The sequence below is a fragment of the Alligator sinensis genome, unplaced genomic scaffold (assembly GCF_000455745.1).
Source record: "Alligator sinensis unplaced genomic scaffold, ASM45574v1 scaffold492_1, whole genome shotgun sequence".
Taxonomy (NCBI): domain Eukaryota; kingdom Metazoa; phylum Chordata; order Crocodylia; family Alligatoridae; genus Alligator; species Alligator sinensis.
Genome location: NW_005842186.1, coordinates 120,823 through 144,151, shown reverse-complemented (window position 1 = coordinate 144,151; position 23,329 = coordinate 120,823). Strand labels below are relative to the sequence as shown.

General features: G+C 47.4%; 1 protein-coding gene across 1 annotated transcript; it reads right to left on the bottom strand.

The window, feature by feature from the left end:
- Positions 1-4,129: 4,129 nt before the first annotated feature.
- LOC102379362 (zona pellucida sperm-binding protein 3-like) lies at positions 4,130-10,346 on the bottom strand. Its single transcript, XM_006026260.3, has 9 exons — positions 9,783-10,346; positions 7,162-7,280; positions 6,975-7,078; positions 6,381-6,558; positions 5,871-5,991; positions 5,685-5,776; positions 5,014-5,156; positions 4,364-4,474; positions 4,130-4,287 (listed from the first exon to the last, which is right to left on the bottom strand). Exons 1-9 carry the CDS (start codon positions 10,194-10,196, stop codon positions 4,160-4,162), a joined length of 1,410 nt encoding a protein of 469 aa, XP_006026322.1. The 5' UTR covers positions 10,197-10,346; the 3' UTR covers positions 4,130-4,159.
- Between the last annotated feature and the right edge of the window lie 12,983 nt (positions 10,347-23,329).

The following is a 23,329-nucleotide window of genomic DNA, read 5'->3' as shown; positions in this document are numbered from 1 at the left end:
CAGTAACACTGGTTACTGCGCAGTTATTTAGTACTTGGTTAAGCAAGTACTTGTGTAGACACAGCCCCAAATCCGGAAATAGATTCAAACAGAGCTGGCAACACTAGACAGTAGCTAGATAGTGTGGATCAGCGATAACCCTGCCCTGGAGTGGCATAACTTTAAGCCACATAGGGCACATCCAGATATGTGTGGTCATTTGGTTGTGCCACAGCTACTTCTCCCTGGGCTACGCCCGTGCCACACGCACTTTGGTGTGCAGCAAGGTACCCCGGGGGTGGTAGGGGTGCTGGCCCCAGCAGCCTTCCCTGGGATCATGGGGGCCTCCCAGGGCCGCAGCCATCATGATCCTGCCAGCAGAGGCAGCATGACTCTGGACAGCCCAGCTCCACTTCTCAGCAGCTCATGGTGCCCAAGCCTGCGTTACTCTGTTTTTGTTTTTGTTTTTTTTTTTTTGGGGGGGGGGGTTCTTTTTTTTTGACCCCTGGTTATGCAGAGGTAAAAAAAAATACAGACCCCCACCCCGAGCAGCACACGCTCAGGCAGTGTGTCTTTGCAGCGCGGAGAACACCGGACTGTGCGGTATGCAGCACTGCAAACGTGTTTGCAGAGCCACATACCGCACAACTGCACTTGTCTGGATGCGCCCATAATGAGTGCTTAAAACCACTTTAAGGTGTTAATGTGTGGAAAGTCCACGGGTTAAGAGCTCCAGGAACTGCCCAAAATTACTGTGTAACAAGGCTCTAAATCTAGTGACAAAAGCCCCTAAGCTAGCGACACTGACCTCCAGCATCAAATCCTCTGTCCACTAGATGGGCAAGGTTCTTTGGGTAAATGTGACATCTTTTTTTAAGCCAACTAAATACTTGGAATAAAGGTCTTTGCAAGCTTTCAGGCACAAGCACCCTTCTTCAAGCATTGGGAGACTGCTGTGGAAAAAAACTCCATGAGATGGCAGTAGAGGATCGGGTTTGTCTTCCCCCGCTCCCTTTTTCCTGTTTTTCAGAGAATGCCTTTAGGCTAGCCCATTAAAATTTGGGAACCCCACTGTTCCTGGAAGAAAGCCAGTCATTTAGCAATACTGCAGTACTACCAGCACATGCTTGCAAGGAAGGGAATCCAAGGAGAAGAGCAGAACACAAGGAGTGACTTTGATAATAAAATTTGGTGCTTCTCCAGGTGTCCTACCTATTGCTATAGCAGGAGCAGCTGGGTGCAGGGAGTCCATGATCCTGGTGTTGCAGGTAACACTGAGCCACCCTCACCTCCTTGCTCGGAGGCACTCAGCACCCCCTCCCCTTAGGGCTTGGTTCAGACTCAGCATCTCCCCAAACCCTAACAGGGTTTTGCCAGGGTGCAAAACTTGCTAGTTAGGCCTCCAATTTGGGGATCAGATTCAGCAAAAGATGAGCAAAGAGCAGGCGATTGGGGTGGGGTGGCTCACAGCAGCCTGTAGCAGGAGGGATACCGTGGTCTTTCACAGCACTCCCCGTCTCCTGCTCTCTTACCCACTATTTTAATCACTCACTCCACTTTATACTCTGCTCCCTGCTGTCCTTTCACAGCATCTAATGAAGTGAATTCGAGCTCAAGAAAGCTGGTACTCTCTTTTTATGCATCTTATTTAGTCTCTAAAGATGCATATCTACCCTGCCTTCCAACTGAATTCCTATTCCCATCTGGTGTAGGACTTTGGACCTGTCACTCAGAAGCACCTACTATACCGACTTCTGCCTTGGCTTCTCCTGGGAGCAGCAGGCATGCCACTCCCTGCCTATAGGCCCTACATGTGCATATACAAGGAGGACACTTGGAAGGTTCTTTGCTCAGGCTTCCCTGACCGGCCTATGGGGAGTACAGCTGGCACTCATTTGGTTAGAAGGTGGTACCTAAAGCCCTTCTATAACTCTTAATATCAGAAACCCTTATTTGTTCAGCAGCAGGTTGTCAAAGGCACGTATGACTTCTGATCACCTTTGAAACATCTGTTCCCCTATGCCTAACCTTGGTGATGCCAAGCTACATGCACGTGTGCATGCATGCACGCACACACACACACACAGAGCCGGCCTTGGCATTTGGCAGCTGCCCAGGGCACCATGGTCAGGGTGACGCCACACACACACACACACACACACACACACACCCCCATGAGCAGCCCATGCTCACAGCAGTGCTCTCCCCATGCCCTGCCTTAGCCGATCCCAACCCCAGGCAGGAAGAACAGGGCCAAGCCCACCCCCTGCTTCCACCCACTGCTCAGGAGGAACTGGGCCAGGCAGTACAGGTGGCAGCAGTGCCTGTCTGGCATACCATGCCACTCCACCTTCCCGCTGGACTGTGCCCCACACTCCTGCCTGCCTGCCTCTGCCTGCAGCAAAGCCACTGCCTTTGGGGGAAGGAAGTGCCCCCCCAAAATACAAGTTCACCCAGGGCACCATTTTCCCTAAGGCTGGCTCTGCACACACACACACACACACACACACACTGAGAATTTGCTGAAAGCTTTTTAGCGTAAAAGTGTTTTGCTTAGAAAATGGACCACTTTTACCATAACCTAAACAAAGGCCCCTTTGGAAAACACAGGTGTTTTCATGAAGTGTTCAGGACCCCTCTGCACCAGGGTATGTGGGTTGCCCACCACAGGCTCCAGGCAATCACTTTCATTGGAGCCTGCCTCTAGAAACATGGTGGTAGCAGCATTTGCAAGTTGAGCAGAAGGGAAGTTAATGAACTAATTTGCAAAGGAGGATATTGGCTCCCAATGGTCAAGTTGCTATAGCTATAACTGGGCATTCTTTCAACAGGGCATCCCACCGAGTGTGGGATCTTACCGCTGATCCTTGATCAGAGTGGCAAAATGTTAATATACAGTAACTAAGTTATCAATGTCTCCAGTTCATTTTCAAGTCAGTCTCCCATTCCTCATAGCTTTATGGGGCAAATGCTAGCTTGACTACCTGACCTCATACCTGAGGAGGTTCACTACACCCCAAATCCTTTGCATGGTAAGATGCTTAAGCCACAGGGTAACCCATACCCTGAAAGAAGAACCATGGAAACCTTTATGGATTTACCAAGAAGACCACAGAGTCCCTCTGAGGTTTTTCTAATGATTTCTCTGGAGAGCACTTGCCTTCCTATGCAACTGCTTCTACAGAGCAAGGGCAGTTTCCTTTTAGGACGAGGATGCCCTTTGCCAAGGGCTACAACCAGTGTCAGGTGGGTTTTGTCACAGAGGACAAGAATTAATTATCTGAGGGTTCCCCTTGAAAGCTTAAGACAGTGGCTTAAACCCTCTCCCAAAAGCCTGGAAAAATGAAGTTACCTGCTCCAGACATTCATAACTGTTAACAGATCCCCATTAGCGGGGACTGAATCCAAGGACTCAATACCGAACTCAGTTCTGGGTTCCCTTCTTCCCACCCCCAATAAATTTAGGAAAGTCGGAACGGAATAATTCAAGAATATGGTAGGTAGGACTTTCAGCTTCCAGGGTGTCTTGGAAGCAGTCAAACTCAGATCCTACTCTGATGGTGGAGAAAGGCCAGGCATCACTATTTCCCTCTTTGCCTGAAGTTCACTGCATTTACTGTCCAGGACTGATAGGGTCTCAAACTCATAATGTGCCGTCTTTGACTATGAAGACAAGTGTTGCTTGGGCTGCTCCAGGAGCTTGACCATCCAACCCCACTGTACCGCATCCTCGGGGTTGACTCAGCCCTTGCCAACGGGAATACAAACATTTCCAGTTGGAGAGTCATGTCACCAGGAAGACACCTGAAAGGCACCTTCCCTTCCCCCACCTCTCTGTAGCCTTACCTAGCTTCCTTCGCCCAACTTCACCAGACTGATTAGGGCTTCAGGCCACAGGCCAAGAGTCAGGGGCGTCCCACAGAATTTGGAAGTCTTCCCCTCACCCCCAAGAGTGGATATCACCAGTCCCCATTATTTACCTACACCCCCTTCTTCCACTGGGAAGATCTGCCAGAAGCCAAGTCTGCATGGTGGCTCTAACCATCTTTCACACTGTGCCCAGAAGCACCAGACCTAAAATCTCTCCCACCGCAGAATACCCCCTCTTCCCAGCTAACAGCAAGGATTCAGCACTAGCCCAGGATTCTGTTTTTATTCTTTATTGTGGAAGTCGGATGACTTAAGCCAAGGAGCTGGAACGGCCACATTTTCTGTGTATGAGAACAACTCCTAGGGCAATGGCAGCCAGAGCTACAGCTGCAGCCATAGTGACCAGCCCCACCATCATGCCAGGCTTCTCTGCTGCACCTGCAAGGTAAAATGAGGCCATTAGAACCAAAACCACAAGTTTTTCAGGCAGGGAACATTTGTGGGGGCACCTTACCCTCCAATGTCTCCTCCTGATCTTCTGAGACACCCCGTGGGCCTTGGTCTATGCTTAGGAACAGGGGTCCCACCACAACATCCACTTCCACTTCCTTTTCTGAGGAAAGATCTAGATCAAGGGTGGAAGAGAAACTGGTCAGTAAGTAGCCCAAGACAGGGCATGTTAGTATCCCATGAAATTGTTACTGATTTAAAAAACATTTCTGTTCCACGTGTGGACACAATCATGACTTCACCCAAGTAGAAAAAGTCAGGGAAAGACTCCTCCTAGAATAATGACTGTGATTGAGGCCCTTTCCAGGGACATGAAAGATTCAAATTCAACTCCCTGCTCTGTAACATGCAAGCCAGGGACTTTAATCTGGGTCCCCCACACCCCAGGGGTATGTTCTGATTGCTGGGATATTGGTTCTTTCGGAAATTATTATTTTGACTAAGTTTCATCCATGTCAAAAATCAGCAATTAAAAAAAAATAATAACCATCTCATCTGACAATTCCTCACCAGCTTTACCAGAAGGTCCACGGTATTCATTTAGTCAGGCCCTGGATTTGGGACACAGTCCCTGTGTCATAGGCAGAACTGTATCCAATTAGAAAAAGATTGGGTTGCTCCAATTAATGCCCATGCACTCTGTAGAGCCCTTACCAGGTGTAGGGGACACATCTCTCCTGAACCGCCTTCCTGCCCATCTGTCCAGATGATTGATTCTTCTAGAGTGAACAAGCAGCCCACAGTTTCTAGTCTCACAGCAGCTGCAGATGTCCCTGGTGCCTTCGACTGGAGACCAGCTGGAACAGAAGAAAGAGGAAGATCACCTAAATTAGACTGTGCCTTTCTGGGCTCAGGCAAGGGTCCAAACTCTTGTAAATCAGGCTTTTCAGACTCTACCATGCCAAACCCTCCCGTGTCTCCCTACATTTAAGTTAGTTAAGAGAAACTCGGCCAAAGGGAACATAAAGAAAAAGAAGAAAGGATTATGTTCCTATCAGCAACGCAATTCCTGTTAATCTGTGGGAATCTTTGCCACCAAGTTTTTTTCCTTCTCCATTCACTCCATGAAAGCATCTTGTTTGTGGGGCAACTAGCTTAAGAAGCAATGTGCCCTCTCGCAGTGCAGTTCTTTTGACTGATATCATTCATGAGCTACACGAGACTTACATGCACAGTACACAGTTCACCTCAGATAAATTCTTCATTTCATGCACACAGCCAAGGCATTCAGGAGAGAAAGATTTAGCCCTACCTCTAGACACAGTCTATAGGTCAGAGCATCTTTTTTGCAGCATATGTCCATGATTTACAGGCCAGCTACTCACATGTTGCCTGCTTTGTTGAAGGAACAAGCTTTGTTCAAGGGATCTGGGACTTGTTCAACTGGGGTGACCTTCAGATGGCAGGTAATATAGATCTGGAGGATAAGTGGAAATAGGAGTGTTAGGATTGTCCTAGCAACACCAACATCTGCTTAGTTTGGTTTTAGGGAGGAGGAAAGCAAAACTCACCAAGTTACTGGCATCTCCTGAAAACCTGAACACATCAACCGTGAACCGAAGCATGTCCTGTCTGGGCCTTGGGGTTATGAAGGCTGAGCTAGCATCATCCAATCTTCCATCTACCAGGCAACTAGACACAAGAGAAAGGGGTCAATAGGATGCCCTCCCAAGGGCAGGAATCTAGGGCATTACATTAGTAAATATCCTCTAAAACAGCATTTCTCAACCCATAGGTCGCCACCCAAAAGGGGGTCGCAAGAATATATGAAAGGGTTACGAACAAACTTTAAAAATATATTCTCCTTTAAAGGAGAAAAATGTGGGAAACTATGGCTTTTCCCTTGCAGGATGTCAGAGTTTCAGCCTTCAAGGGGTTGCTTGGGGCCCCCCCACCCCATCCCATCCCCCTACCCCCTGCTCCATACACTGGGGGGGCTGAGGCCTTTAATGTTTACTAATGGGTTCTGGTACAAAAAAGGTTGAGAAGCACTTCCCTAGGAAACAGACCCCAGGTCTTACCCATTGAAGTCAATAATGGAATAGTGGGGTGAGGCTTCTCTCTCTGGGGTCAGGGTAGCCACACAGCTGTCTACAAACAGCCTCAAACCCATGTGGCTCCCAGTAGTGACTTCAGCTTGGATGTTCAGGACATCCCCTAGCTGGAATCCAGTGAAGGGTCTCTCAGCACTCCAGTCATCTGCAAGGCAAGATCACCATGAATCCTACAGGCAGAAATGTGGGCAGTTTGTTTTAGGCCTCCAGCTCCTGAATTGTTTTTGAAGTTCAGGACTGGTTTGGAGAAGAGCCAGCATTTGGAGACGCAGATGTGTTTAGAGGGAAACTGGGCACATAAGAGTCACAGATGGGACGCAAACTTGTAAGGATGAACTCACAGGGCTCCCAGCTGAAGAAGTGGGCTGGGATGTACTGCAGGGCCCCTGGGCAGCCAGGTCTTCTTCCTGCACACCCTGCAATTCCTGGCTGGCCAACAAGTGTCACTACCCTGCTTTGTAATAGAGCCTAATGCTCCAGCAATACAGAAAGTCCGTTCAAAGCTACAGAGTGATGCATCCTGTCACACCAGGCAAGAAGGTAGAATGACTTCCCACCTACCATTCATGAGGCGCAAAGAGAAAGCCAGCCTCTCCTCTGCAGACACGGTAGAGACAAAAGGAGCCCATGTTGGCTTGATGGCTTTGCTGCTCACATTTTCCTTCCTGGAGAAGGAAATCAGAGCAATTAAAACAAGACCTGACAATGGTGACCAGAGACACGGCACAGGACTAAGCATGTCTCTTACCTGGGGTAGTGGCACTCAATAGGAATGGTAGTGGGGTTGGTTCGTATGATAACTGCATTGGCTGCAGGGGGGGGATTGTAGCTCTTGACTGTGCGGTAGACCAGAGAGTCTGGAGTCATCTGGAAAGAGACAGATATTAAAAGACTTGCAGCAGAGTCTCCAGAGTTCTAGACCAATTTAATGCAATTTAATAATCACCTTCCCTATTAAGTGCTTTTATCTTTTACAAATGAAACATGTCAAAATGAAGAGTCAAAATGGGAAGGAACTAAGGGGAGTCTAATGGATATAATTCACACCTGCTTTGAGGGAACTTTTATACCAATTTCAACTCCACTCCATATTGGTACCGTGTAAAACACATGTAGGGCACCAAAGCAAGGACTAAGCCTGCTTTAACAAGCCTTAGTGAACATCTGGGTATCTTTGCAATACTAAAGCTTGCAAGTCCTGGTCAAGTTTAAAACTTTGGGGTTAATTCAAAGTGAGCAGAGAACCAACATAAGGTCCATGTGCCACTCAAACCCTGTTTCATGAGCGTTGCTGCTCCTTGGGCCCGGTCATGCTCTTATGGCAAGATTCATTCCTCTGCAGGAGAACAAATATATAGTTACTGAATGACATTATGGTTCACAATGATAGAACAATACTGTACCGAAACATATCAGTGCCTTATAGTCCAAACTGCAAGGACCCACAGCAACCTGATTGTAGCTGGGTCTGCAAATAGTTAGGAACGAAGAGGTAGGAAGTGATTTTGTGTTTTATCAGAGGGAGGGGGAAGGGGAAGCACAGCATATGTCATTTATTTTTTGTTCTTCCTCCTCTTGTGCTAGCAGCAGCATATGTAATTCCTGATCACTCTAAAAGCACCTTGGCAGAAGACGCCCATATCCCAGTGTCTGCTGATGGCACTGAAGTTCACACAAATATTCTGTTCCTGGAGAAATTAGTAAACTGCTGCAAAAGGCAGCAAAGAAAAGGAAGTAATTTTACCTTTTCCCCTGTGATTCTCTGTGTATGATTGTGGTGGCAAAGGAAAAACCTTTAGTAAGACAAAGGCCAGACTAACCTTGAAAAGCTAGCCCTAATTCTTGAGTGCCCTTTCTAACAGAGATATAAGTCTGGGGCAAAGTTTTCATAGGAGATGTAACCTTCATTTCCCACCTCATTTCATGATTATTTGTCACCATTAACAGCATGGTACTTACAAAGCAGAACACCCCTTACTAGGCTCTTTGGGGGTAACATAGGAAGGCACAGCCCCTCATTTAACAAGCTTTACTAGAGGACAAAATTAGAATTAAATGGATCCTGATCCTTTAATTCCATGTATCAGAGTCTGAGCTAGAAAGCTACTGCTATAAAGTGACAACAAATGCACAGTTCAAGCAACAGTTGCTCCCATCATCCTAGTACCTTTCTTCTACATGGCATCTCCCAATTAAAGCCCCCTTTTTCTTCTGGAGTTGCTTAGCTCCTTCAGTTTCTCAAGGGTATTTTAACCTTGCTGCAAAAGAGCATTGCCTACCTTGTCCTCCTGCTTTACCTGTTCAGGTGTTTTGTCTTGTGGTTGTGTTCAGAGTTGTCTGTTTAGTTTTGCTAAGAGGTTAAACAATGGATTTGGATAGGATGATCCTGCCTTTGGCAGGGAGTTTAGAAATCAAAGCCCATTATCTGCTTCACTCTTAGATGCCTCACCCACTACAGCACCAGCCTACATGAAGAAAGAGTGCTGTGGAAAGGGCAGAGCAGCAAGGGCTGCAAGGAGTGATAAAATGTTTCCTAACAATTAATGTGAAGCTTTATAGGCCCTGAGTGAAGAGGCACTGTGGATAGGACTGCGAATGCCGCAGAACCAGCAGCCACAATGCTGTTTGATTAAGTGTAATGTCCCCTTTGTACTCTGCAGTTGCTTTAGCACTCCAAGTGAGATAGGCTAGTAAGTCACCTGGAGCGGAGCCATATATCAGCACGGTAATATCAGCAGGTAAAGCACAAGTACCCTGGGGTGCTCAACCTAGGAGTCACAGCCCCTCTTTTCCCTCACCCCCAATCAGGTCTCCTGGTCAAACCCCACACTGCACCGTCCCATATTGCTATGGTGCCCCAACACAAGAAGGATGCTTTGAGCAGGTAGAGACTAAGAGCATCTTCTTGAAACCCACCTACTGAAGATAGGCTTGGATGTTCCACCCAAGTGCACAAAATATTGATTTGGAGAGGGAAATCTTCTCCCAAGACAGCTCCCCACAGCCCTCCCTCCACATCCTTGAGAGCTCACCAGGATTCCTTTGCTGCATTGTAAGCTGTATTCCCATTACACTCGCACGGGCTCAGACAGGACATAGAGATCTTCATCTTATCTTCAAGGGATAAGAGATCAGAACAGCCCCACACCACTCGCTGGTCCGTCCCTACCAACCATGGTCATTAATTCATAAGCACTAAGCCACCAGTTTTTTTCAAACACTGCAAAGTACCCAGGAGGTATTGCTGTACTGCCCACAGACATCATGGATTAGTATCTATAAAGCAAAGAAGCCAAAGCTGTTCTCCCCGCTGAGAGGAAAAAGCAATCCTCCAAGTGTGAACTGCTCTGTTATAAGACAAAGCCTTACCTGCACAGTGCTGCCACATTCATGGAGCCCTGCTGCAAAGGTCACGGTGTTGTCCACAGGATTTAGGGAAGTGTACTTGCAGGAGACTGGGCCCAGGCTCAGGTCAGCAACATTGATCAGTCTCCCTGTCCCAAACAGATCCCGGTTCACAGTGATCACCATCTGAGCCTCTTGACATTGCACTGACACTGGCTGTGTTGTGGGCAGACCCCTGGAGTGGTAATCGTACAGGCCAGCCCAGGAGTAGGGCTGCGCAAGAGAAGGCACGCTGGACTGCCGCCAGGAGAAATCAGCTCGGGGTGAGGGTCTCCGGCTCGCTGAGTCACTCCTGGAGAAGTCCCAAGGGTTGTAACAGGCCACCTCAGTGAGCACCCAGCACAGGAGAGCAAACCCCAGGCTACTTTTGGACCCCATCCTACTTTGCCTGACTCCAGCAAACCTGGCACAGAGAGAAGCAGCCTATTGGGAACTCTTTATATGCTGAACCTACAGCAGCTTGCACCAGGTAATTAATGTCCCTCCCCCTAAACCGTGGGTAGCCAGTGCCCAATCACATCCACTGTCCAGCCCCAAGGGCAGGGAATAATGAATGGGAATCAATACCACTGGGGAGTTGGTTCTGGTGCGCAGAGGCTGGACTCTAAGTTGTCCAAAGTAATAAATGTCCGACTCAGCCTGTTCAATAGAATTGTTTAGAAAAGTCAGCAGAAGTTGGAGACACATAGACTGGGACAAACTGCATTGTTTAGGTTAAAAGAACTGTGATAAGAGATTTTCAAGGCTCCTGGTAAAGTCACGGGTTGATATGGCAACAAGTTGAACAAGTCCAGAACTGAGAGCCAGGGGGAGGGGTGCATTGAGACTTATACTCAGCCAGCTTTCCCATCACAGCTGTCACCCTCCCCATCCCCTGGGACCCCAGGATCCAGGATAGTATTGGGTCTCCATCACCCTGATCCTGATGGGCTTTGGGATCTTATTCCACCTATCAGATATCTGAGAGGTGTTTAGGCATTTAAGCAGTACTTAGGCACCTAAGCATGATCCTACTCCACCCTGCTCAAGAACCTGAAAAAAATGTTAATGCTAAAGGCTGATGGGTCCTCCTCTTTCATGCTGCTTGTTGCAACTTAGTTTTAAGACATGGCAAAAAAGTGATGAGGCTCAAAAAGAGATTAAACAAATTTGTGGAGGGCAGGCCCATCAGGGGCTATTAACACAAGAGAGATCTCACCTTGGCTCAAGACATCCCTAAATCTATGACTGCTGGTCCCTGGGAGGGTGTGACAGGGTAGATTACTCAATATACGCCCTGTTTCTTATACTTCTTCTATAAAGCACCCACTACCCACAATGAGAGATCCATCCAGTTGGCAAGATGGACTTTGGTCTGACTGAGTGCACGAGTTCTTCTTTTATAAAATAAATGTGTCAGCAGCTTTTCAGACACTCAAGCAATGTGGGAAAGGATCACACTGTGCCACTGAGTTGCCTAATAGGTAGAACAGGATTTGGCCTGTTGTGATCAACAGGGAGAAAGGGACTTAACGGTGGGGGTCTACTACAGGCCACCCAACCAAAGGGAAGAGCTAGACCGGGATTTCTTAAGTCATCTCACAGAGGTAGTTAAGTCAAAAGACGTGGTCATCATGGGTGACCTGAACTTTCCAGACATCTGCTGGGAAGAGCAGTCAGCCAGGTCTGACCACTCACATAGGTTCCTAGCCGAGATACAGGACCTCCATCTAACTCAGGAGATGCACAGCCCCACCAGGAGAGACGCCTTGTTGGACCTGGTCCTGGCCACAGGCGATGACCTCATGAGGGGTCTGTGGGTGCTCAACCACCTGGGCGACAGCGATCATGGCCTACTGGAATTCACCATCCAGCGCAAGGTGGCAAAGGCCTGCAGCAAGGCAGCAGCCCTGGACTTCTGGAGGGCGGATTTCAATGAGGTAAGGAGAATAGTCGGGGGGGCACTGAGGTCCCGGAGGGGAGGGGAGTTGGGTGTCCAAGAAGAGTGATCGTTCCTTAAGGAGACGATCCTCCAAGCCCAAAGGGAGATAATCCCAACACGGATCAAAGGGGGCAAGAGGGCGCAAAAGCCCCCATGGCTCACCAAAAGCATACAGGAACGTCTCCTAGCTAAAAGGGAGACGTACACCCAATGGAAGGGAGGGGCCATCCCCAGGAAGGACTACACCTCAGGTGCTCGGGGCTGCAGGGGGGCGGTCAGGAAGGCCAAGGCAGAGATGGGACTGGGACTAGCAACCCGGATCAAGGACAAAAAGAAGTCCTTTTTTAAATACATAGGGGGCAAAAAGAAGGTACCGGGTAACATGGGGCCTCTGCAAGACACGCTAGGAAATCTGGTTGTCGCACCAGACGACAAGGCTAACCTATTTAACGATTTCTTTGCCTCCATTTTCCTGAGCAGGGACTGAACCAGCCCGCCCCCTGGGACCCTCTCAGGACCCAGGGGAGGTGCACCCAGGCCTAGGGTCAGTGAGGACCTAGTCAGGGAACTTCTGGAGGGACTGGACTTGTTTAAATCAGCAGGTCCTGACGACTTCCACCCCAGAGTGCAGATGGAATTAGCAGAGGTCATTGCGGGACCCCTGGCACGGCTTTACGAGCACTCGTGGTGCTCTGGTGTGGTGCCAGAGGACTGGAAAAGGGCCAATGTGGTTCCCATTTTCAAAAAAGGGGGAAGGAGGACCCAGGAAACTATAGGCCAGTTAGTCTTACCTCAATCCTGGGTAAGCAGGGAAGGTTATGCTTAGGGGCAACCAGCATGGGTTCATTCGAGGCAGGTCCTGTCAGACCAACCTGGTGGCCTTCTATGACCAGGTCACAAAATCCTTAGACACAGAGGTAGCAGTAGACGTAGTCTTTCTGGACTTTAGGAAGGCCTTCGACACTGTCTCTCACCCCATTCTCATTAAAAAACTAGGAGACTGTGGCGTTGATATCTACACAGTCAAATGGGTCACTAACTGGCTGGAGGGCCGCACCCAGAAAGTGGTGGTGGATGGGTCCTATTTGACCTGGAGGGATGTGGGCAGTGCGGTCCCCCAGGGCTCAGTCCTCGGACCTGCACTGTTCAACATCTTCATCAGTGACTTGGATGAGGGGGTGAAAAGCACCCTGTTCAAATTTGCTGATGACACTAAGATGTGGGGGGAAGCGGGCACGCTAGAAGGGAGGAATAGGCTTTTAATCGGACCTGGACAGGTTACAGGGGTGGGCAAATGAGAACAGGATAGGTTTCAACACTGACAAGTGCAAGGTGCTGCACCAGGGGAGGAAGAACGAGCAGCATACCTACAGGCTGGGAACTCCCTTCTTGTCAGTGCAGAGGCAGAAACGGATCTTGGAGTCATTATTGATGCTAAAATGAACATAGGCCGACAGTGTGGGGACACGGTCAGGAAGGCCAACTGCACTTTTTCATGCATCCACAGATGTATCCCAAGCAGGTCCAAGGAGGTGATCCTCCCCCTCTATGCGACACTGGTCAGGCTGCAGTTGGAGTACTGCATCCAGTTCTGGGCGCCGCACTTCAGGAGGGATGTGGACAGCATGGAGAGGGTCCAGAGGAGGGCCACTCACATGATCAGGGGGCAGCAGGGCAGGCCCTACGAGGAGAGACTATGGGACCTGAACCTGTTCAGCTTCCACAAGAGAAGGCTGAGGGGGGATCTAGTGGCCTGTTATAAACTAGTCAGAGGGGACCAGCAGGCAATGGGGGAGTCCCTGTTCCCTCGAGCACTACCAGGAGTGACTAGAAATAATGGTCACAAGCTGGCAGAGGGTAGATTCAGGCTAGACATCAGGAGGTGCGACTTCACAGTCAAGGCGGCTAGGACCTAGAACCAACTTCCAAGTGAAGTGGTGCTGGCTCCTACCCTGGGGGTCTTTAAGAGGAGGTTAGATGAACACCTTGCTGAGGTCGTTTTACCCCAGTACTTTTTCCTGCCATGGCAGGGGGTCAGACTTGATGATCTGCTTAGGTCCCTTCCAACCCTACAAACTATGAAACTATGAAACTATTAAATCAGCCTGCCACAGGGAGAGGGACCCAGTGACATCACTGGTCACCTTCACTGGGTTTGGCCAAGTTGTATTCCAGGTGCTGTTCAGGGGCTTTGATTCCTTGCTTTCATGCCCTCTTCTGTCTCTCTTTTTCCTTCCCCAGCTTATTCCACTGAGATCATTCAAGTCCATGACTAGGAAGGCCCCAAGCAGCCTACCAATAGTACAAGCTTGTCAGATCTCAGAGGGGCCAACAGGCCCACTGTTTGTGCCTTTGCCACTCCAAAAGGGAGGTTGCAAGTCAGGGTCCGAAGCTGCCTTTTTTTTTAATCTGTGCTATTCTTCTCTGTTTCTTTGTGCATGTGTTTATTTTGTTCTGTTCTCAAGGAAACAGGATTGGACTATAATAACCAAGAAACAATAGCAGTTCCAGCCCATTCAAGCTGCTTTTTATATTCCTCCCTCTCAAAATAGCAGTTTTGTCCATCTTTAAAAGCATGTAAAAGAGGGTCAGCCAAGAGGGTTTCCCCAAAACTCACTACAGCTGATGGGGAAAAAGGACTGAGAGATACTGTTCAAATGAAAGCCTCACTTCACAAGCAAATGGCTTGAAATCATTTTGCTTTCTTTTTCTCTATCTTCAATGACAAGTTTAAAAGATTCCTAATGGCAGCTTTTACAGTGGGAATAAGCCAGAAATGACACTACACACAACCTCAGCCCACGCTTTGCTGTTTCACATTGCAACAGAGGACGCAAGATCTATTAACATCTTCTCTGTTTCTGGGCCTGAGACACCCATTTTTCCCAATACAACAATTCTCCTTCTGAGTTTTAGGACATTCCTGGAGATTTTTAGGTGATTAGTGACAAAAATACTCTAATTCGGAAGATAAAAATGGAGTTATGTGCTGGAGAAAGAGATTGATGTGTAAAAAAGGATAAGGTTGGAAGGACCTATTGAGACAGAGAATCCACTACCCTTCAGCAGGCAAGCCTGTCACACAAGTCCCTTCATAAAATGGTCATGCACCAACTGAGCTCTCCCAGCATTTACTGCACTGACTTTTTAGACACCACCTTGAAACTCAAAGTGCCATTTGCTCCATGCTCGCACATCTGAGCTTGGGACGTATTTTGTCTGACTAGCGGCTCTTTACAGAATCCACCTGCCACCCACACGCCAGCATCTTGCACAGATCTGTAGTGCAAGCTAACACAAAAGCAGCCTTTGCATTCAACATGGAATGAAATCCCAGCTGTGCTGAAGTCAGTGGCAGTCATTTGACGTCAGTGGAGGCAGAATTTCAGCCATAATGTTTAAAGTACTCTGAGATAAAACGATCTATACAGATGTAAACTATTATAGTTATACAGGCATTGATTGGAACATACTGTATCAGGAAGCCTTCTTTATAAGGACCTTATTCTGGAAACAAATTGACTCTAGTATAAGAGAATGTTAATGACTGAGACTCAATCAGTAAATAAGTATCATCCCCTTTATCAGCGAGGAAACAGCATCAGCAAAGCCTTCAACCTGCTGCAAGTATAGGTCCCCTGACTCTCAATAAGGTCACTGCAGAAGTAGTGCATCTCCTCATCTGTAAAGCAGGAACATTAAAGCTTTGTACATATTTTTTCCAAAGGGGGACAGCTTCCACCTTCTTTTACAGCTGAAGTGAACAAGGCACATAGGGCTTAAGATCTAAAAATAGTCTTTATCTAGCAGAGTCTCCAGGTATGGGTTGTCCTCCTACTCTTCTGAAGAAGCATTTGTTCCATTCTTACTCCCCCTCAGAGAGCATTGCTTGCCCTCAGAATAAGTAGGGTGTGATATCCAGCTTCCTGTTGGTAAAGGATAAAGATCTAAACCTCCATTCAGTGACAAGAGAAGGGAAGAGAATTATGACTCTCCCACAGTTCAGTTCAGTCCTCCAAGTGAGACATTTTAGGAACTGTTGTGGTGCCCGCTTCCTAGAAATGCACATGAAATGGGAAGAGTTTTGAGCAGCCAGGCAGGTTAGGTCTTTCATCAAATGCAAGCAGCTGTACATGACTGATCTGAGTCATGAAGCGGGGTTTGAAAGAGGATGGAGCTAGACTGTTCTTGGTGGCAGCAGATGACAGACCAAGGAGCAACGGTCTCAAGTTGCAGCAAGGGAAGTTGAGGTTAGATATGAGGAAGAACTTTTTCACTAGCAATGTAGTAAAACACTGGAACAGGTTACCCAGAGAGGTGGTGGAAGCTCCATCCTTACAGGTTTTGAAGACCTGGCTAGACAAACCTTGGCTGGGATGATCTAGTTGGGAATGGTCCTGTTTTGAGCAGGGGGTTGGACTAGGTGTGACGTCCTGAGGTCCCTGCCAACCCTCATTTTCTGTGATTCTGTGTGCAGGTGTTTTGCACTTGTCTACTTATTGCAACTCGGGGTGCAATTATTCTACCCAACTAGTTGTACAAACACTTGTGTGGGTGGACACACCTAGTATATGAGGGCTGGTGGCGCTTTAACCCTTACTATGGATGGCTGAGACATCCACTTTTAAGACTGCTAGGCTTGATTTAAGTTACAGCCCATGTGAGGGCAAGAAAGTAGATGTTGCTGGTTGCAGAGGCTGTCATTCCTACTCCCCAGTCTCTTCCCAGTGACTAGCAGAGTCTGACAGGTTCTCATGCCCTGGCTGCAAGAAAGCCTGATACCCTACATACCAATAGTTGCCTGGAAAACTATCACACTTGTGTCTGGACATGAGAACTGCAAACTCCTCACATCCAGGGTGCATGCTGCTCTGCCTCATTACAAATCCAGCAAGAATAAAAAGGCAGGGAGTGGTTTGCTGAAGGGAGGTAATGTGCTCACGCACCTACTGGGTCCCAAGCCTCAACTGTGGCCCTATAACCTGAACACATCCAAGCAGTGGTGAGTCTCAGTGAAGTTTAAATAGAAGATTCACTCCCTAATATGTCAGCCTGAACAATTCCCTTATCAGGACAAATGGGGTGATAAGATCAGGTTCTTTTATCATAGTGTCACCCTCATTTTACTCCTTGGAGAAACATCCCCAAAGGAGGTATCCACTTGGAATCCACTCGCTGCAGGAAGCTTTGCTCATCAGACATTGGGATCACTGGCTTTCTTTCTTTTATGATATCCTCTCTTTCCCTTCAGTTCCATTTACTCAATGAGGATAAGCAACCCCTTAAGCAAGCATACACATACATGCCCACAAGAAAACATCATGGACTGGACCATGCACTCCACTCACCAGGGTGGAAGTGAAAGCTTTGGGTGGAGGAGGCAGTCTCAGACTACTCATTTCAGAAACACTTGAGTGGAAGGTGATTGGAATGAGCACCTCCTGCGTAGTGCCAGTATTATTCACATGCCTACAACATGGACAGGAAGCAAGTCGGTATCAGGTCACATGAACAATCATTCACAGAACCAAAGAAAAGCTTTTCACTACCATACCACATTCATTTCAAGAGTGGTGGAGCTCAGGACTTCTCCCCCTCACACTAGTACTTTAGAGGACCACTTGTAAAACATCCCATTTTCCCTTCCCAGCAGGAACAGGCAGGAAAGCACCTCTGGGAGAATAACTTCAGTCGAATTAATTGCATTTTTTTTTTGCTGTGCAGGAGCAATTAAAGAGTGTTCCATTGCAGGTATTTTCCCTTTTCTAACACAGGGTTTCTGTTCTCTTCCAAAAAATTGGCCAGAGAAACACCGCAAGAGCAGTTTGGTGATGGACTTGAGGATGAGGGAGATCGGATCCACAGAGGACCAAAACCCACAGTCCTGGCTGCTCTGGCTAATCTCTTCTGGACCTGTGCAACCAGCTACGAGTGTTTGGGTGCATGGCCTAGATAGAGGAGTCTGATATTTATGTGAAGCTAATCAATGGGCAATGCAACTTCAGCCAAAAAAATGTGAAGAATGTAAGTGAAAGAGCAAAGCAAGGGCAGCTGCTGCAGTCAAGTAGCAAAGGCCAGAAAAAAGAAAGGAAACTAAGGTGGCTGGTAGTAGCAAGGAGAGAGTGCACTTCAGCAGCTAGGACATTAGAACTAGATATGAAATTAATATCACGGGCCTTTTCCTGGGTAAATGAAGCATTTGAAATAAGTATTTTTGCCAACAAACTAAACATTAATGTGCTCTTGTATAATTTAATGAAAAAGCTGTAGACATAACAGGTCATTTTAGAATGCCAAGCTAAGACCGAGAGCCTAAGTTCACCCTTCAAATTCTTCATGTAGGTGAGGAATTACTATTAGGTGGACAGGGCACATACCTAGGGTAGTACGCAGATCTCTACAGTTCCTCATAGATTCCCAGGAGCCAGACTGTTAGTCACCTCGCTCTCTATCCCCAGCAGCTGTCTGCAGCAATAGCAAATATCTCCTCATGTGGAGTTCACTGGTACATTCAGAGCCTAGGCTGAGCCTCAGGCATTCACCTGGGTTACAGGGAGCAAGATGACTTGAGGTGCAACAGGTCCTCCTAAGAGGCTACATCTCTTTTCATAGCTGCAGAGGACAGCAAGGCCTGTGCCAGAAACATGACATGCTACTGTGGAGTGCTGGGTCCCAGGCATCTCCGACTGGACACACCGGGTTACTGTTCACCATAACTTCCACACCCAATTTCCAAACCCCTAGTCAGTGCAACAGAGAGAATAGCATTGCCTTACCTAATACCCTATGTGCTTACATATAAGATGACCCTGAATATAAGCTGCCCACCCCCACACCCCCCATAATTAGATTCTATATATGGAAACATTATTAATTTGTTATAATTTTCCAGCTGTAGAATGCAAATATTGGCAGTTTGCCTTAACTTTGTCCCCCTTCCACTGCTACAGCAGGGAAAATAAATCTGGGGGGGAATCAGGTGCCTCCCTTGTCCTCTGCCCCCTCCCCAACATTTTCCCCCTGCAGCCTCTTCCCCCTGTCCCCCTTAATGTCACATCCTGCTATGTGATCACATGGAAGCAAGAAGTAAATTTGAAAACACTAAAATAAACAAGCCTGTAGTAATTTAATTAATCTAGAATTGGTGCATTTTTACCTTTTTTGAAACAGCTGCCAATTTTAGCACAGGTACTCTATAAACACATTATTTGAGGTTTATTAACAATCCAAATTTGCTTGCCAATTAAATCCAAAGCTAATTCAATACAATATCCAAAAATTTCAATATACAAGTAACCTACCAAATAAATCCAAAGCCAATAAGTGTCAATACTTATAATGAATAATATTCATTTTTATCAGCTTAACAATATACACAGTTAATAATATCCATGTCATAGCAGTTTAACTTGGCAGACAGTCATAGAGATGTCCCCAAGAGTTTTTTTCTTGTCAAGGTATCAACTGTCTTTGTGATCGTGGTCTCTACCTGATCCTTGTGGGGTGATGTGGGCACACTAGAAGGGAGAAATAGGCTGCAATTGGACCTAGACAGGTTACAGGGGTGGGCAGATGAGAACAGGATGGGTTTCAACACTGACAAGTGCAAGGTGCTGGAAGAACCAGCAGCACACCTACAGGCTGGGGAACTCCCTTCTTTTCAGTGCAGAGGCAGAAAAGGATCTTGGGAGTCATTATTGATGCCAAAATGAACATGGGCCGACAGTGTGGGGACGCAGTCAGGAAGGCCAACCGCACCTTGTCATGCATCCACAGATGCATCTCAAGCAGGTCTAAGGAGGTGATCCTCCCCCTCTATGTGACACTGGTCAGGCCGCAGTTGGAGTACTGCATCCAGTTCTGGGCACTGCACTTCAGGAGGGATGTGGTCAGCATGGAGAGGGTCCAGAGGAGGGCCACTCGCATGATCAGGGGTCAGTACGGCAGGCCCTATGAGGAGAGGCTACGGGACCTGAACCTGTTCAGCCTCCACAAGAGAAGGCTGAGGGGGGATCTAGTGGCCTGTTACAAACTAGTCAGGGGGGACCAGCAGGCATTGGGGGAGTCCCTGTTCCCCCGAGCACTACCAGGAGTAACTAGAAATAATGGTCACAAGCTGGCAGAGGGTAGATTCAAGGTAGACCTCAGGAGGCGCGACTTCACGGTCAGGGTGGCTACGATCTTGATGATCTGCTCAGGTCCCTTCTGACCCTACCAACTATGAAACTACCTTGCCAGGTAAGGAAGCTTACGGAAACTTTTTTTTTTTTTTTTTTAAGGAAAAATTTTCACGTTCTAAGTCAAATCAGCCAAATCAGTTCCAAATCCATGAGTCATTTAAGAACCAACTGTGGCCCTGTTACCAGCAAGTGTCTCCACCCCCGCCTGGGGCTGCAGATGCTTCCAAATCCTTTGGCAGGCATCCTATGTGCAGGCCCAAACCCAGGAGCTTGAGTTTTCGATGCCCCCAGGTTTGGCTTGCCCTTGGCCATATGGCTGCAGGAGCAAGCTAGGGAGGAGTCTCCTATTTCCATAAAGTCAGCATGTAGCCGAGATCGTCCCACTGGAAGCTGGCCAGCGAGAAGCTAACTATGAGGCTCTTGCAGGGAGCTCTGTCTGCAAGCAGACAAGGGTGTACTTTCCACCATACAGTGCCATTTTAATTACATTACCTTGGTCAGGGTGTTTCCCCTACCACCATCATGGTCATGGTATTGCCCCTGCCCACTCACGGAAACATTAATTTGAAGCATTTATCTAAAAACAAAAAGCTCATGATTTACCACATTGTTCCTTGGGCTGGGCTCCAGCAAAGTCCACAGTATTACAGGCCACGGTGACTCCGTAACTCAGCACTGTTCAATATATGGGCGTACTACAGATACCCCGCAAGGATCCGGATGCTAATTAGTCCCCGAGTCATGACCAGAAGCAGGTGTTCTTGTCATGAGTCCTGGGATCCTCCAAAAATTGATATGCAGATGAGGCATGGGGCAGCCTGGTCAGGCTCCATCTCATGGAGGGTGGGGCCACACTAATCATATGCAACAGGCTGACAGAGGGGGTAAAAGAAGGATTCTGGGTGAACTGTTTCGTGCCCTGTCTGGTGATGTTTGCCACACATTTAAAGCTGCTAAAGAAACAGGAGTCACTGGAAAATGGAAAGAAAGGTGCAGCTCAGCTCTGGGAGTGAAATAGAAATCTAAGTGTAGTAAATATAGTGACTCACCATGACTCTAAAAGAGTAGGTGCTGAGGCTAGATTTCCATCAGTATGTTTGCCCCATGTGGGCCATAGGTGTTTTATTGTCATGCTTAGTGTTGGCTGTATTTAATCAGCTTCATAGTTGGTTTCCATTTCTAAGCACACGATGCTTTTGACAGCAGTTTAATGATAACCAATGTATTTTATGAGGTTTCCTTGTATGTGACTATAAGATAAGGAGCCTTTCCCCCATGCTGATTGGGAGAAATACTCTTGTCTTATATTTGAGTAAATACAGTAGATATTGGAAAACACTTTGAATAGCTGTTCATTAACTGAGTGCTGTCCATCATGTACCATGAATGAGGCAGGGATCCTCTGAGAAAGAAAAAAGCTTTAGTTATGGAAGCTATCATGTGTGGTATCACAATGCCAATGTACGTGGGTAGCCCAGCCAATCTTAGATCTGGCATTTTCTAATATAGGAATACTGGACTTCAAAAACTTAAAGTTGTTTTAATGTAGCTTTCTGTAAAATATGGGCATGAAGAGTGAGGAAGACCAATGGTTAGAGCAATAGTGTAGGACTTGGGAGCCAGGGTTCAAACCCCCGCTTCTTCCACAGATTTCTTATGTGACCTTAAGGCTGGACTCACAAAAGTACTGCCTATCAGCCCACCATGTCAGAACTGATGACATTCTCAAAAATCACTGCCACCTCATCTTGTGGGTGCTGAAACCCACACCTCCCACATCCCAAGCAAGTGCCCAACCATGCTCTGTTTTCTTTTCCTCCCACAGACCACAAGACAGGACTATAATGATTAACAGAGGGACAGATCATGGCTGACAATCAAGTCAGCGGTAGTGTCGTCTGCTGTCCCATTCACTGGGTATCTAGATAAAAGTAACCGGTTGACAACCAATACAGGATACACTCCAGACTAGAAAGTACACCCAGCACAAGTCCACTGAAGTCAATAATTGCATAGCAGGGTGAAAAAGCCACAAACCTATCCACAAAGAGCCTCCAAACCACATGGTTTCCACTACTGACATCAGCTTGTATGCTCTTGACTTCCACTCCCTCAGCTGGAATCCATCAAGCAGCCTGTCACCACTACAGTAATCTGGAAGGCAAGGCAAGCTCACTAAACACTACCGACAAAGAAAGAATACGATTCCCATTTATCCTTTTGCTCTTTGGCACCTTATAAGAATTAGGAGTAGATAGATATTAGAAGGGAATAAACTGGTAGCCAGTTCTATAGTGTGTGGGACCTGACAACAGCAGGGATGCTAAATTTGGTAAGAGGTGAATTTGGTGCATGGAATGGGGCTTGTCTGAGATATGAGGCTATGGGCCAGTCAGTCTAGACTACAGTTCAGGAGAAGGGAGCTAAGGCAGTGTCCTAACAGTGTGACCTGATGGCATGCCAGATAGGTGGGGGCAGAGGCGGGTGGGAAGAGAGGAGGGAATGGTTACACTGAGACTTCCCCTGGGACCTTTGCAGTCATTGAGGCACCAAAACTCCTGGAGAAGCCTCTCAGAGTCAAGGAACTATCATCTACAGCTCCTCAAGCACAAGGACCCAGTGAGCAGAGAGCTGAAGGGAGGTTGGTGGCTTTTCTGCTTCTATTGTTCTTCCTGGAAGAGTGAGGTGTCCAGGAAAACAAACCCCTTACTATGACTGAATGTGAGGAATAGGGCCCAAGTCTATCACCAATCCATCTGGGCTTGTGCGATTTAAGAGGAAGGACAGCTGTGTTGGTTCACGTTGTGGCTGGGTTGCTGGCAGATGTATAGGATGAGTTCTCACCCTTACCAGAGTATCTGTAGAGATGCCACACTTTCCAAGACTAATTGCTGCTTACTGTATAACACTGGGTAGAAGGCTTTAAATAGTCATATAGCTTGCACATCCCTAGTCTAAGACCCAATGGAAGAACAGAAAACAAAATAACAAAGTATACACATGGGGTGGGAAAGAGAATATCCTTTACATCATTAAAAAGCATGTCCATTAAAATGACTGCTCCTAAACATCAATTTCCCCACCCAAGCTGTTCATCAATTCATTTGGTGAATGGAAGGGATGGGACTGAGATTTGGGCTTAGAAGTAGCCAGGAAGGGTTTTTAATGGGAAAGCTAACATTTTTAACTCCACAGATGAGTTAGAAAGTTTCCTTCCCCACTCACCTACTTCTGAGTTTTCATTCCAGCGCCCACTCTTGTGAGACATCTTCTGGAAGACTGCCCACTGCTTTCTTGCTTTGAAATTCTTGTACACTGTATGCCTCCCTAAATGCAAACAAGAAGAGGGGGCGGGAGAGGACTTCAAGCTGCCAGAGGTGAAAGGAGAGTGTAGAGAAGGACACTAGAGA

What these genes read in the sequence shown, in the direction of transcription:
- LOC102379362 (XM_006026260.3), bottom strand. Translation starts at nt 10,196, where the DNA reads ATGGGGTCCAAAAGTAGCCTGGGGTTTGCTCTCCTGTGCTGGGTGCTC. An exon ending in AATGTGGCAGCACTGTGCAG is followed by an intron (nt 7,281 to 9,782) that starts GTAAGGCTTTGT and finishes GTCTCTTTCCAG; the next exon opens with ATGACTCCAGACTCTCTGGT. An exon ending in TCAGGAGGAGACATTGGAGG is followed by an intron (nt 4,288 to 4,363) that starts GTAAGGTGCCCC and finishes TTTACCTTGCAG; the next exon opens with GTGCAGCAGAGAAGCCTGGC.